The sequence below is a fragment of the Fundulus heteroclitus genome, chromosome 4 (assembly GCF_011125445.2).
Source record: "Fundulus heteroclitus isolate FHET01 chromosome 4, MU-UCD_Fhet_4.1, whole genome shotgun sequence".
Classification (NCBI taxonomy): domain Eukaryota; kingdom Metazoa; phylum Chordata; class Actinopteri; order Cyprinodontiformes; family Fundulidae; genus Fundulus; species Fundulus heteroclitus.
In genome coordinates, this window is record NC_046364.1 from 15,852,244 (window position 1) to 15,865,965 (window position 13,722).

Consider the following 13,722-nt stretch of genomic DNA (forward strand, 5'->3'; position numbering starts at 1 on the left):
AAATTGATATCAACTTTTGTTTTCCAGGTTATTTACGATTGTGACACGTTTTCGTGTTAAACTATTGCATTTAACTGCATTGATCGGTCAGCATGAATATACTCCTTATTTTGTGCTGCATTTTCTGACAGACAATGAATATTTTAATGTCACAATAATGTTTTGAGTGACCAAGAGAAATAATGAGAGATGATATAATGCATCACCATTTAAAATTGCAGGTAAAAATCAATTTATGTTAAATTACAACCCTAGAACCACCGTGGATACAGCATGCTGTCAACGTAAATAAGATTTCCACGTTGTTTTCGGTCAGATGCTCCTTTATCCCATCGGCAGTAGAATGCAGCTTGTCACGTGACAGCAGCTGTCAGCTCAGGGGAGGAACACAAACATGGCGGTGTGCATAGCTGTGATCGCCAAAGAGGTAGCAATTCCTGTTAAATTGCTTTGCCTGTAACACGTTTCGAAAGGTTAGAAGGTTTTCGCAGCGTCATGGTTCGCCTCTAAGCGATTGTCAGCTTCCTGTCTGCTTCCAACATAAATTAATGCTACAAAGCTAATGTTAGCATCGGCGTTGGCATCCTCCTGCTACTACTTCCCTGTTCAGATGTTTTAGCGACTTCTCTCCAAATGTTGCCTTTAACAGTTTTTTTTTCTCCTGATGTTTTTTTTCCTCAGAACTACCCGCTGTATATTCGTAGTGTACCCTCTCAAAATGAGCTGAAATTCCACTACACAGTGCACACGTCTCTGGATGTGGTGGAGGAGAAGGTGTCAGCGGTGGGGAAATCGCTGGCAGACCAGAGAGAGCTTTACCTGGGACTGCTCTATCCAACTGAAGACTATAAAGTGTATCCTTTATTTTTGATGCACATTACAAAAGCATGGTGCCAAATAAAAGGAACTCGACTTATCAGCCTTATTTGCCAGGTGTGCGTGGACATACGAGGAATTTTAACTCTAGACTGTACAGATATACTATACAATACTGCAGTAATAAAGGTTTTGCATAGAAAAACAAAGATCAGTGAAACATGGTTTACTAAGTTTTTTTGTGTGTAGGATGTTTTTTTTTTTGTATTCTTAACTTAAAGAAACAGATATGGGTATGTGACAAACTCCAAGGTGAAGTTTGTGATTGTTGTGGACTCCTCTAATACGTCATTGCGAGACAATGAAATACGAAGTGTAAGTACTTTTTGTTTTTGGGTAGTTTTGAACTAGTTAATTATGACATGCTATGAATGGCAGCTTAGATATAGAAATGTTTCTGTATTCTGCCATTTATTTGTACAAAGGATAATGGTCAGCCCAAATTTCCTGTTTTCCTACTTAAATCATATACTTTATGTAGTTTTAGGACCAGGTCATTTTATTGAAAACCTGTGAAGTGAATCTTCCCTTCTCATGAATAAGCACCTTTTTTATATCGTCTGAACCCATTAAATGTTTTAATTGCTCTAAAATGTACTCCTGCCTTTAGGTTATTCATGATTGACAATTTGAGTAATACTGTTTTTCTCTCCCCTTTCAGATGTTTAGAAAACTGCACAACTCTTTTACTGATGTGATGTGTAACCCTTTCTATAATCCTGGGGACCCTATTCTTTCAAAGTAAGTTTATTTCATCTTGACGGAAGTTTGAGAAAACTGGGCCTTGAAATGCATTTGAACTTTCCCTTCATTATCCAGGGCCTTCAATGGGATCGTTTCTGGAATGATGGTACAGACGGGCTGAAATCCCTTCCCAGTCAACCTTGAGCTTGTTGAGCATCCACTGTACATATGACCCTTTATTCTGTTTACATGTTGCCCTCATTCTTGTAACAAAACTTGGTAATAAACTCCTGTTGCACATCAGCACGTGTCTTTTACTGCTCCTTGGAGTGTTCAATTATTTTTATTTATTCATTCACGTAGCAAAGAGCTTGTCAGTTACACACAGAGGGGTTATACATTACAAAACAAAACCACAGTTTTTTTTAAAAACAGATGCAACTCGAGAACTGTCACATGCATTCACAGCAACAAACTTATAGCGCACCAACCCCAGTCAGCTGCTGCCAGATGTCACCTGAAAATAGTTGACACAGGTCCAGCCTAGACATCACAATACTTAATTGATGCTGGAAAGCACATACTGTTTAAAAATCCCTTCCACCCAGCCCAGGTAAATTGTGTTAGTAGTTCTAACGCTGCTGAGGGTAGTGCTGTCCGCTCGACTCTGCCCCGAGATCTTCAGATGGCGGCGTGATGAGAAGCAGACAGGGGTAACGTTTTGGAGTTTGTTCATGGTAGTCCATATGGCCCCACTGTCTCTTTCCTGCTGATGGTCCTCCGTAGTACGGGTGGGGGGACTGGTGCTGTGGTCTTGAGGACTGATACCGGAACCTGCCCCGAGAACTGTTCTGGTACCTGGGGGGACGGTAGCCGCGGCCTCTGCCTCTGGTGTGACCTCCTCTGTGTCCTCCCCTGTCTGTGGTGCTGATACCGGGCATGTTGGTTCTCTTGGGCAACACCTGAAAGCCAAATGATAAGCCTGTTATACTTCAGCGCTTTTACCTTTTGCTTTACAAATTCTGCTGTGGGTCATCCTCAAAATGCGCCGGCAAATCTGAGCGTTTGTTGCATAACGTTACATTATAATTGGAAATGGCTTTTCACAGAGCCCTATTGTATGAACAAAGCTAGAAATTATGATTATTTAGCTGGAAAGATTCAAGTCTCTCCAATTACTGGATTGAGGCAAGTATTATGGAGAGAAAAAAAAACAAATTTCTCTAAATATACTCTAGGAAATAACTTGGAAAAAGAACAAGATGCTGCCCATGCATTTCAGACATGGGTAGAACCTCATTATGCTTCATTTCAGATGATGGTGTAAGCTCGGCATTGAACCAGCCCAAAAGATACTGTAGATTTGTACAGAAGTGTCCAGACAGAAAGCAAACACTGCTCAAGTAAACACACAGATGCAAAACAGATTTATAAAGGGAGGCTGAAACTACTAGTTTAAGATAACTTAAAAATCCAGCTTTTAGTTTATTTTTTGAGCGAAGCTCAACATTTAACCATTTAATGAGGCTGGACTGAGGCCATGCCTCCTGCGAAGGAGGAACATGTGGCTACAGAAGACTTCGCTTGAGGATCACCTTCACTCATGGTTCAGCGCCTTACACCAGCCCAATCTGCCATTTCCAAACTTTCCTTTAGTGTTGCATATACACGTCTAGATCTAAATGTATGAAAAGTCACCAAATCAAATGTTTTACTAGTACTAGCCATCTTGCTACTTGGACACACTAGCGGCCATACATCCAAAAATTAGACCTTTCGGTTCTTAAATGAAATGAACATTTAAGTTCAAAGTGGAAAATGCCTAAAAATTGATCTTTAGGAATCAATATGAGAATCGATTCAGAATTGGGAGGAAAAAAAAAAAAAAAAAAAAAAAAAAATCGAAATTTTTGGAAAATCAAAAAACAAAATGTTAAGGTTTATATATTTACCTTAAGAACCCGTCCTCTGAACACCGTCTCATGCAAACCAATGGCACTCTGCACCGAATCTCGATCAGAGAACTCAATGTAAGCAAAGCTGTGAGGGGCAGGCAGGAAAAGCACACAGTTAGTTACACATGGACTGGATGTAGAGGTTTCCATGGACAGAGGTTACAGAATTGGTGGAGGATCTAAAAAGTTAATCGCTGCACCCTTTAGGATGGCCCGAGAACCTGTCACACAGGATGGTAACTCGGTTCACAGGACCGCAGCCGTTGAAGTGGATCTCCAGCTCGTCTGCAGTAGCTCCATAATCTACCTGTAATTGGAGCAGTGGATCAGATCTGAGGAAAAAGTTTAAAATACCGTCATGAGTGTTTGAACAGACACACGAGCCTTACATTTCCGACATAGATGGATCGGTTGTCTGCGTCTATCCTCTCCTCGGGAGTCATACTGTAGAACGGTCCTGTGGTAATAAAATAAAAACAATGTTTGTCCACATGCAAACGTCTTCATGATGATCCTTCAGTTTTAGCAAACAGCCCCTTGAAAACTTGCAAAAAAACAACATAAAGGCAAAAATCTCATTCTTCTCTCATAGCATCTCGGTTCTAACAGCAAAACAAAGAGCGACGAGGAGATGCACAGAGGCAGAAAATAGCCACAGGCAGCAAGACAGACACTTCTGGCTCTTAGGAGCTCGCTGCTTCGTCTCATTGGGCAGTGATGAGGCACATGTGAACACCGTTGTGACCACAGTTTGGTGTCCCAGGTGTTAGCCAGATGGGGAAAAATGTGGTTACCTCAGCCGCCTGGAGGCAGCACAGCTACACACGTTGTCCAATAGGGGGAAAAAAGTTACTATACAGAGGCCTCCTGAGAGCGTAATATTTAGCTGCACACCAATCAGGCGCGACACATTGCTTTACAGATTAGACGCACGTCTTTCTTACCAGGCCGAGAGCTGCTGGTCAGGAGCTGCATATCCTCGGCGTCACATCTCTCCTCCTCCTTCATTTTTTCAGTCTCTTCTTCCATTTCCAGCTCATGAACCCTGGCCTTGATGGCCATGAGCTCCTGAAACAAGGCACAGCATGCACTTCAGCCCACAGCGGCTTTAGCTGGCGACGCACACGGTGAACCATGTAGAGGTTAAATGACCGCAGAATAGTCTGAGGCCGGCACATTTTTTGTTTGTTTGTTTTTTTGACATAACATTGAATTTATCGCTTTGCTCATTCTCAAATTCAAACGTTGTTGCACAAGGACAAGGTGCTAAAGACTTTCATATATGAAAATAAATTCCAATATATGAAAAAACATTTAATAAAGCCATTTGCTTATGGTTTACACTCACCTTAGAACCCTAGTGACTTTTTTCAAGCTGTATGCAAACGAAATTTCGTTCTGTACGCACTTTGTGCATACAAAATGACAATAAAGATATCTATATATCCATCTATTATGCTGGCTATTTCTTCCATGCCCCTTGTAATTTGTTTGTTTTAAAAAAAAACATGTATGGCTACTAGTGGTTCCACACTTAATACATTGATTTTAACTGCATGACTAATAACTCAATAATATGGGTCAGTGCTTGTTTATAAGTCCATATATATATATATATATATATATATATATATATATATATATATATATATATTTCAACGTAGTTATGCATGTGCTGTATTTACTGCAACATTGCTTAGCGGAAGGTCTAGTGTGCGTCATTTATTTGTTGCTTTTATTCCGTGCAGCCTCGATTTAATAAAACAATCGCCATTATTTATATGGTCATCTTTTCAGCCATCTGGACGATTATAGGACAAACCGTGGCGCGAATGAATAAATAAATATATGAATGAATGAATAAATGAACGGACATCCCATTGAACAGGACGCTTATGCTACGTTTAGCCATGCACCTGCTTGGCCTCTGTTAGCCTGGTCTGCAGCAGCATGATGCTAACATGTAGCTGCTACCTCGGCTTCTGACTACAGCCACTCCGCCAGCAATGCGTGTGCGGTTGTGTCGGAGCGGGACAATCATGGCGTGACGGCACCCCCTCTTTATGCGCTCTCCACATAAAAAGACGACGATAACTCACCGGGTCCTCGATGAAATGCTCCCCCATAGGCTCGCCCTCGAGGTAGCGGTACTCCATATGATTTTCCGCCATGCTCACTGCTCAGACATATTAGGACCTGCAAAAAGCAGCTTCAGCATGTCAAAGGAAAAAAGCTAACCAACGTGCAGAAAAAAGAAAGGTGTCTTTCACCGGAAACAGAATGGGGCTGGGGAGGCTAATAGGCATCACCTGTGTGCGAGGCTCGTCATCACGCGCTGGAGACACAGTGGAGGCCACGTGACAGGGATGCAGGAGGAGGAGGAGGAGGATGAATGAGACAGGGAAGGAGGGAGGGAAGCTTGCTACCAGGGCCGGATCCATACCAATTGAGGGGCAGGGAAAGGTTCGACTATGTGGAGGGGGAGGTTAGGCATTCAATTTTCCTCGGAAATTGAAAATATGAGCTGGGAATCAGGTAAACCGGGGTAAAAAATGTTCCAGTTAATTTAGTCGGAGAAGACGGGAGTCCAAAAAAAAATAAAAAATACACAAAAGATTCCAATATGGCAGCGGCCAGGAAAGCTGCTGTTTTGTTCCTAGTACCTCTTATAGCTAAATGTCCTTTACTTTCCACATGCAGACACCCCCTTTCATTTTGTTTGATTCAGAGTTGCAGCCGCTACATTTAACATTGATTTTAGATGCACTCTTACCACTGTCTTGTAAAATAAACATGTTTTATCACAGTTTACTGTTGTTGTGAGGAGCTGCCATATTGGATAAAAAAAATCAGCCTTAAAAAAGTTATCCGACTTTCCTAGGGGAAAGTCCGACTTTAGCGGAACGTTACAGTTGATTGTGGGACTATAAAGGCATTTTCTATTTCTTATATCTTATTAGCTTATGTTATGCATACATTGTGTATATGTTTTTTTTTCACAAAAGTGTTTTTTATCTATTATGAAATTAATTAAAATTTCTACACACACACACACACACACACACACACATACATATATATATATATATATATATATAGTCATATTAAAATAAATTAGAGTATGGGTTCCAATGACACTCATTTGTCAGATTAAAACTCCCTTTTGAAAATAACATTTATGCAAGTGTTAAGCTCACAATTCTAGATTAAGCTAAGATATTTTGTGGGGTTCCTTAAGGCTCCATTCTTGGGCCACTGTTATTTCTAATTTACATAAATTATTTATCTAAAGCTGCCAGTATTGCATCCCCAATTATGTTTGCTGATTATACTACCCTGTTCTTCTCCCATTCACATTTTGATTCACTTTTGAAATCTTGGTTTGAAAGCATATGTTTCATGGTTTAAATTAAATAAATTATGTTTAAATTGAAAAACAAAAATTAACTTCATCATTTTCATTTGTAAAATGTCATGTCTTGTAAAATGTTTCTAAAAATTTGTAATGATGGCATAGTGATACCACAAGTTTTATCAATAACATTTCTTGGAGTTATTGTTGATGAGAGCTTCGGTTGGAAAGATCACACGGATTGGGTCTGTAGAAAAATACATAAATCTATTGGTATAAAAAAGAGGGTTTGTCATTGTTTACTTACACTTTATCATACTTTGATATACCCTTATCTATTTTATTGTAATATATTTAGGGGAGGTATATTTCCTACAACTTGAAAAACGTTTTGTTAGACTTGCAACTAGATCAGATTATTACTGTTCTTCTGCTCCTCTGTTTAAGGAATTACAGGTTTTTAATATCTATAACATTAGCACTCTTCAAATTTGTCTTTTGTTTACAAGATTTTTGAAAGTCAACAGACTATACCACTGCATTTCACTTTTATTGTGAGCCAAATGTTTAGCTCCCGCTCCTAGTTCCTGTTCCTTGACCTTTTACAGGGCCAACAATAAGAACTCTATTGTGGAAAGGAGCTTCGGGCTGCTGTGCTGATTTCGAACAACCTTTAACGCCGACGTCATTACATGACGGAACGCACACGAATGATCCAAGTCAGATCTGGGTCTATAGCTTTCCGAAAATGACATACAAAGTGCACTCTCCCTTCTATTCGGACATATTTGTTGATTTCTGTGAGGGGGCTGTGCTGATACGCTATGTCATGCAAAGAATTGTGCGATAACTTAGTTCTTAGTGCCGGTAAGGGACTTTGTGATGTCCCTAGGCAAAACTAGCCACAGGAAGGAGGCTAGTTACAGGCTAATACTTTTCCTACCTCCTTCCTTACTGACTGCACTATTCGGACAGTACTCATCATGGCGACTGCTGATGCACTTGCACTTTGGCTTAAGAGTGCTCGCTCTATAAAGGTATTCAGATTGAGCGTGCATTTCGTTGCTTCTACTTGTGACATGTGCAATGACAAAGTTGAATTCTATTCTATTCTATTCTGTTCTATAATTCTTTGACTCAGACAAAGTTACCAAAGTTGAGCCACAAGGCCATGTTTTCTTTTCTTTTCTTTTTTTTTTTTTGAGAACTCTTATCTTTTCCACTGACAGGAAACATCTTTAAACAATGGCAAAGGATTCTGTTTCACATCTGTATATTTGTTCCTTGCCTACATGACAGTGTACATAAAATAAAAATAAAAATTGCTCTATTTTCCCCACTTTCCACTATATGATTTTTATGCATTTAAAGATATGTGAACATAAAAAAAAGTACATATAGGTTGACTTCTATATGAAATTTGCTGTTTTTATTTTCCATCACATGGGTACACATACCTATTCATGTATATGTGTCATATACTCAGTTCTTCATTTATGGCACATTTGTATATTTATTTTAGGTCTTATACTGTATATCGGTTTGCATAGGGAGAATACAGTTTTCATTTGTTTATTTGTAGAACGTTTTTTATCAATTGACGGATCTGTATTGTAGTATTAGGACATGGATTTTCCATACCATTTCCAATTTTGCTTAATAAAAAAAAAGTAAAAAGTATGAATTTGACCAATTGTGTTTTTTGTTGTTGTTCTTTTATCTTATTCCAAGGACACAGGAGGTTGTTGTCACAGGTAGAACACAATAGTACAAATCAGAAATCCCTGCAGCTTCTTCAGTGTTACTATCAGGTTCTTGGCAGGCTCCCTGACTAGTTTCCATCCTGTGTTGACCGCAGTTTGGACACAGTGCACTAAAAAAGTATTTGCCTCCGAACAGATTTCTGTAATTTTTATTCAAACTTATATGTTTTAGATGATCAAACATACAGTACTTTGATATTAAGCGAGAAAAAAACAAACAAAAAAACCCATAATCACTATAAAAAGCTGTTTTCAAATGATGATTTTGCTCAATTAGAAGCCAACCCAACCAACCTTGCTTTATGTGAAGTAGTTGTTGCTACCTAAAACTAATAATGGCTGCTTTTCAGATTTGTTTTGTTTCATCCATGCAGCACAAATAATCTTAATGTTTTCACAAGTCGCTATTGTGCATCAGAATGCGAGCCTAGCTGTGCGTGTGAGAGCAACGGAACTGGAAGCGAGATGAACTCCATGTTTAACCAAAACTTTGGAGAGAACTATTCAGTTTTCTGTCTGAATGCTGTTTATTTCTCCCTCTTTTTTCTCCGTTGTATTTCTATGATGGGTGATAATGGATACTTATTCCGGCCCAAGGGTGGCCTTAAGGTCCAGTGTAGTAGGTATAAAAATGATAGTAAATAGTACCAATGTTTCATAAATTGTTTTATCATTTGTAGTAAGAACAAACCATATAGTATCATGTTACTAAATATACAATATACTAAACTCCTGAATTATTTTTCTCAAAACTTTAAAACATGTTATTCAAAACATTTCTGGTGGTACTACCAGTAAGCAAATCCTTCACTCTTTTATCGTCACTTTGTTAACGCAGGAGTGGAAGTATAGCAGATACAGTGCCTGCCCCACTTCCAGGTAAATTCCAGGTAAATGATTCATGAAGATAACATCAAAAGCTAATAGACTTAAAACAGCCTTGTTCCTAAAGCTGTGAGAGCTATCACTCCTTGCTGAGAGGATCAGTAAACTATCAGCCCAGTTTGTGGTCTGTTACATGTTACAAACACACTACTGGTAATGCCTATTTGCACACTCTAGTTTCTCAGGGAATGTCTGATTTGACATCCATCCATGCACATTGCACAGTTCTGTAAAATAAAGGTTTAGAATTATTGCACAGTATTTACTGTGGGCGTTTTGTTGGGTTCAGGCCAGTCAAAGGTATCAATTCCTTCATCCTCCTGAAATTGCCTCCATGCTCTTGCCTTTTGAGGCCAGGCTTTATTAGGCAGCAGGAGGAACTCAAGAACCCACTGCACCAGCGAAGGGTCTAACATTGGGACCGAGGGTTTCATCCCGATACCTGATGGAGTCAGGATGCCATCGTTTACCCTTTACAGGTCTGTGCGTCCCTCCATGGATATGGCAGTGGTCTCTGGCAATACCAGTCGAGCTTCACGGTGCCGGACAGCGAGTACAGGGCCTCCTAGAGGGCCCTTATGAAGTCTATTTCTAATTGTTTGGTCAGAGACATTCATGCTAGTGGCCCACTGGAGGAGTTCTCCTAGAGCAACTAACTTTCACCTGGAATCTCCTCCATGCTCTAAAGACAGTGCTGGGATACGCTGCCGAAACTGCTGAAGCCACAAAATGGACTATGGACACTGAAATTTACTGTAATTTACCACAATTTACCGTGATTTTCCAAGCTGTATGCAAACAAAATTTCATTCTGTGCGCACTCTGTGCATACAGAATGACAGATAAAGTTGTCTAAGTCTAACTCTAAGTCCAAGCAAACCTTCCTGCAATGTAAGGATGTGTTATCCTGATGGAGTTGGACTGCCTGTCCAACTTCTGTAGGGTCCAGGTGTCGCCTCATGCTACCAGTAGTGATGCTGAGCCTCATCAAATGCAAAACTAGTGAAAAGCCATTTTAAAAAATGAGGAGGAAAAAATATCTGTGGCCTCCACCTGCAAAAACCATTTCCGTTTCTATAGTTGTCCGTGAATAGTGTTCAGTACCTTTTGTAAATACAAAAACTGAGTCTGCTGAGTAATTACTTTGAAGAACAACCTTCCCCTGCAGATACAGGTGTAAGTATTTTGGGGTATGTCTTCAACAGATCTATACATCTGAAGTATGAATCTGTATTTTAGAATTGAAAAAAAAACTTTTTAGTCGGATTAGATGGACAGTATCTATTAAGATCAGTTCTTAAGTGTTTTGCAGCCTCTGACAGGTTGTTTTCTTTCCAGGATTGCCCTGCATCTGTTCATCATCCTCTCAACTCTAACCACCATCCCTGTTTCTTCTGAGGAAAAAACAGCTCCGCGGCATCATGCTGACACATGGACATGGATTCAGCTGAGACAAATTCACTTTGTTAGGACTCTCACCATCTGCAAAATTCCCACAGACTCTGTATTGCTCTCACCATACAATGAACATCTTTTTTCTTTTTTAATTTTGCATTTTTATTTCATTCCTTGTGTACAAACAAAACAATTAAACATAAAAACATCAATTCTGGTGGTATTTGTGTCTGTTCTGATGGGACATAGGGTTTTCCTTGGTGGCTGAATAGTTTAATGTTATTCTCATCTGACCAGAGCTCTTTCCTCTGTACATTTAAGGAGTCACCTACGTGCATTTTGGAAAACTCAAAGCATGCCTTCTTATTTTTAACACTAATTGATTGCTTTATTTTCTGGCCACTCTTGCATAAAGCTCAGGTCTACGGAGAGTACAGCTTATTGTGGTCCTGTGGACAGAGCCTCCAGTTTATGCTGTGGAGCTCTGCAGCTTCTTCGGGGTTACCTTTGGTCCCTGTCCTGAGGGGTATTTTTTGAGGTATTTAATCACAGGGGTAGAAAGAGCAAAGTGCTTTTTTTTATGATAATATTTTAAAAATCTGTCACAACTTTGTTCATGATTTTCATTTAGAATCATGTGTTCATTCTATCTATAATGTTCTATAGGTCTTGTTGTTTCTGTTCTCTTGTTTTTTTTTTTACTATTTGTGCTTTGCCATTCATTTCACTTCTCCATGTTCATATTCTAGATGTTTTTCCATGTTAATGTATTTCTTTACTTTTAGCCATAGGTTAAGTTTTTACTTGGAGTTTTCTGTTTGCATGCTCAGTTACATTATGTCCTTGTAGCTATTTGAACGCCCGTTTCTCAGTTGCTTTTTGCTGGATTTTTCTGCTGTCATTCCACGTTCCATCAAGTCTTATTCTGTGTTCATGCCAATCCTCCCTCTGTTTAACGTTTTCACAAGTTTTAAGTTTTTCTTTTGTTTTACTAAAATTCCTTAACTCGCTCTGCTGCTTCTTCCTGCCTGTCTGCCCTTGCGTCCACTCCTAGAAACACATCTCTGACAAAATCATGTATTCATCTTCCTCCAAAATCAATTATATCCTGATTTATGTTGGATTATCTCATCAAACCCCAATAAAATGCATGGAAGTTGTGGCTGTGATGTGACAAAATGTGGAAAAGTTCAATCTTCAGGATTACTTTTGAAGGTCGTTGCAGTAGTTAATCTATAGTTACCACTGCAAATCCTACTAGTTTTGGAACTTGACGTAAGAACATGCTCAGCCTGGCTGTGACAACATCCCCAGATCTGAGATCCAACCTCGGATTGGACACATAAAGGCCAAAAAACGTATTTCACAGGAGAGCTTCAGGAGCCAAATGACGTCATTCTGTTTTTGACACCTCTCCTGAGCAGAACCTTTTTCTTGTGTGTGTGACAATATAAAATACAAATTATGACTTTCCAAGTGTTCTGCCGCTGAGTATTTGGGGGTGGATTCTATCGTCCTTTTAGTTTTAGTTTCTGTGTGAAACCTTTTCAACAAAGCTTTCACACACAAAAGTTGATATTTAACAGTGTACAGGAATTCAACTAAGCATAAAACCTCTTTTTGTTTCAGTATTTGTGGCACGTAGAAACGTCAGAGTAGGTTTGTTCTCAGATTTAAAGACATTTGTTTTTGTTCATGCATTCAGACTTTTATGTTTTTTACCTATAGGTGCTCGTCCAGTGTTAGAAAAATGCAACATGGCCCCACTTCTAAAAGTGCTTTCTGATATATCCAGAAGTATGTAGGAGAATAAAACACTCCTTAGACATTTCTAACATTAATGAATTAAAATCAATTAATTAAAGAAATTAAAAGTCTGATGCATCGAGATCGGTTGCTATCTTATAACTACAGACATGTGAGAGTGCATTGATCTATAACAACCCTACCCATCTAACGACGGAGCTGAATAGCAAAGAGAGAGTTTCTTATAATACGTCTCCATTCAAAATAAAGAAAAGGGAGGAGAGTGATGGATATGTCATTTCATGTTTTAATTACACAGTTACATTGTTCAACACAGACAATAACCTGAATTAGAATGTTTTACAGCTTCACACATCCAACAGAGCGAACAGTTAAAAAGCGGTATTAGCAACAGGGAGAGGAGCATGCAAGAAATAAATACAAATCAGAATGGAATTCCTCTGGCACAGTTTACTTCATCTAAAAATGGCAACATGACTGTCCTGTCTGAAGAGAGAAACGAGGCAAAGCGGGAAAGATCTCGAAAGCGCCGACCTTTCCTACAGAAACGTTTTTTTTTCTTTCTCTGTATCGATGTATTGCACAGTACAGTAGAGAAGGCGTCCCTAAACATACAAAAGCATAAACTTGCTTTCAGTTTATGTGAAGTTAAAAAAAAAAAAAAAAAAGATCATTCTGAGCCATGGCTTATTGGAAAACAAGTGCTGCGTCCACGGTTTGCCGCCTTAGCTTTCTAATCACAGGAAGGACGCGTCGCCATCGTGTCGGCTGAGCCTCGTCAGCAGACTAACGGATTGGGATTTTTTTTTGTCCTCTCTGGGCATGTGTTTTGTCTGTATCGGGAACATGGTTAAACAGATAAAATGTGGCTGATGTAATGATTTAGCACACCCTTGATGCGTCTGGCATCAAAAAAACATAACTTGACAGAGAAAGTAGGAGAAAACAGAGCACAAACAGAAGGCCTGGCTGATGTTTTGCAACCTGCAGTACGAGGGGAGGGGAGGGGGTGGGGGGGCGGGGTCTCGATTTCTTTTATAAGAAA

At 39.4% G+C, this 13,722-nt stretch overlaps 2 protein-coding genes across 3 annotated transcripts; one reads left to right on the plus strand and one right to left on the minus strand.

Annotated features, from left to right (window-relative positions):
• The first annotated feature begins 313 nt into the window (after nucleotides 1-313).
• trappc2l (trafficking protein particle complex 2-like) lies at nucleotides 314-1,863 on the plus strand. The gene is made up of 5 exons (XM_012850789.3): nucleotides 314-427; nucleotides 682-854; nucleotides 1,104-1,191; nucleotides 1,538-1,617; nucleotides 1,696-1,863. Exons 1-5 carry the CDS (start codon nucleotides 395-397, stop codon nucleotides 1,739-1,741), a joined length of 420 nt encoding a protein of 139 aa, XP_012706243.2. The 5' UTR covers nucleotides 314-394; the 3' UTR covers nucleotides 1,742-1,863.
• A 5-nt stretch (nucleotides 1,864-1,868) lies between these two features.
• Nucleotides 1,869-5,951, minus strand: pabpn1l (PABPN1 like, cytoplasmic). Of its 2 annotated transcripts, none has more exons than XM_012850787.3 (7): nucleotides 5,825-5,951; nucleotides 5,615-5,711; nucleotides 4,460-4,583; nucleotides 3,905-3,972; nucleotides 3,716-3,822; nucleotides 3,513-3,600; nucleotides 1,869-2,522 (listed from the first exon to the last, which is right to left on the minus strand). In XM_012850787.3, the coding sequence occupies exons 2-7, from the start codon at nucleotides 5,684-5,686 to the stop codon at nucleotides 2,193-2,195; spliced, it is 789 nt and encodes a 262-aa protein (XP_012706241.1). In that variant the 5' UTR covers nucleotides 5,687-5,711; nucleotides 5,825-5,951; the 3' UTR covers nucleotides 1,869-2,192. The 2 variants fall into 2 exon arrangements, with proteins under 2 accessions (XP_012706241.1, XP_021165277.1); XM_021309602.2 differs by having other exon boundaries at nucleotides 5,786-5,881.
• Nucleotides 5,952-13,722: the final 7,771 nt, after the last annotated feature.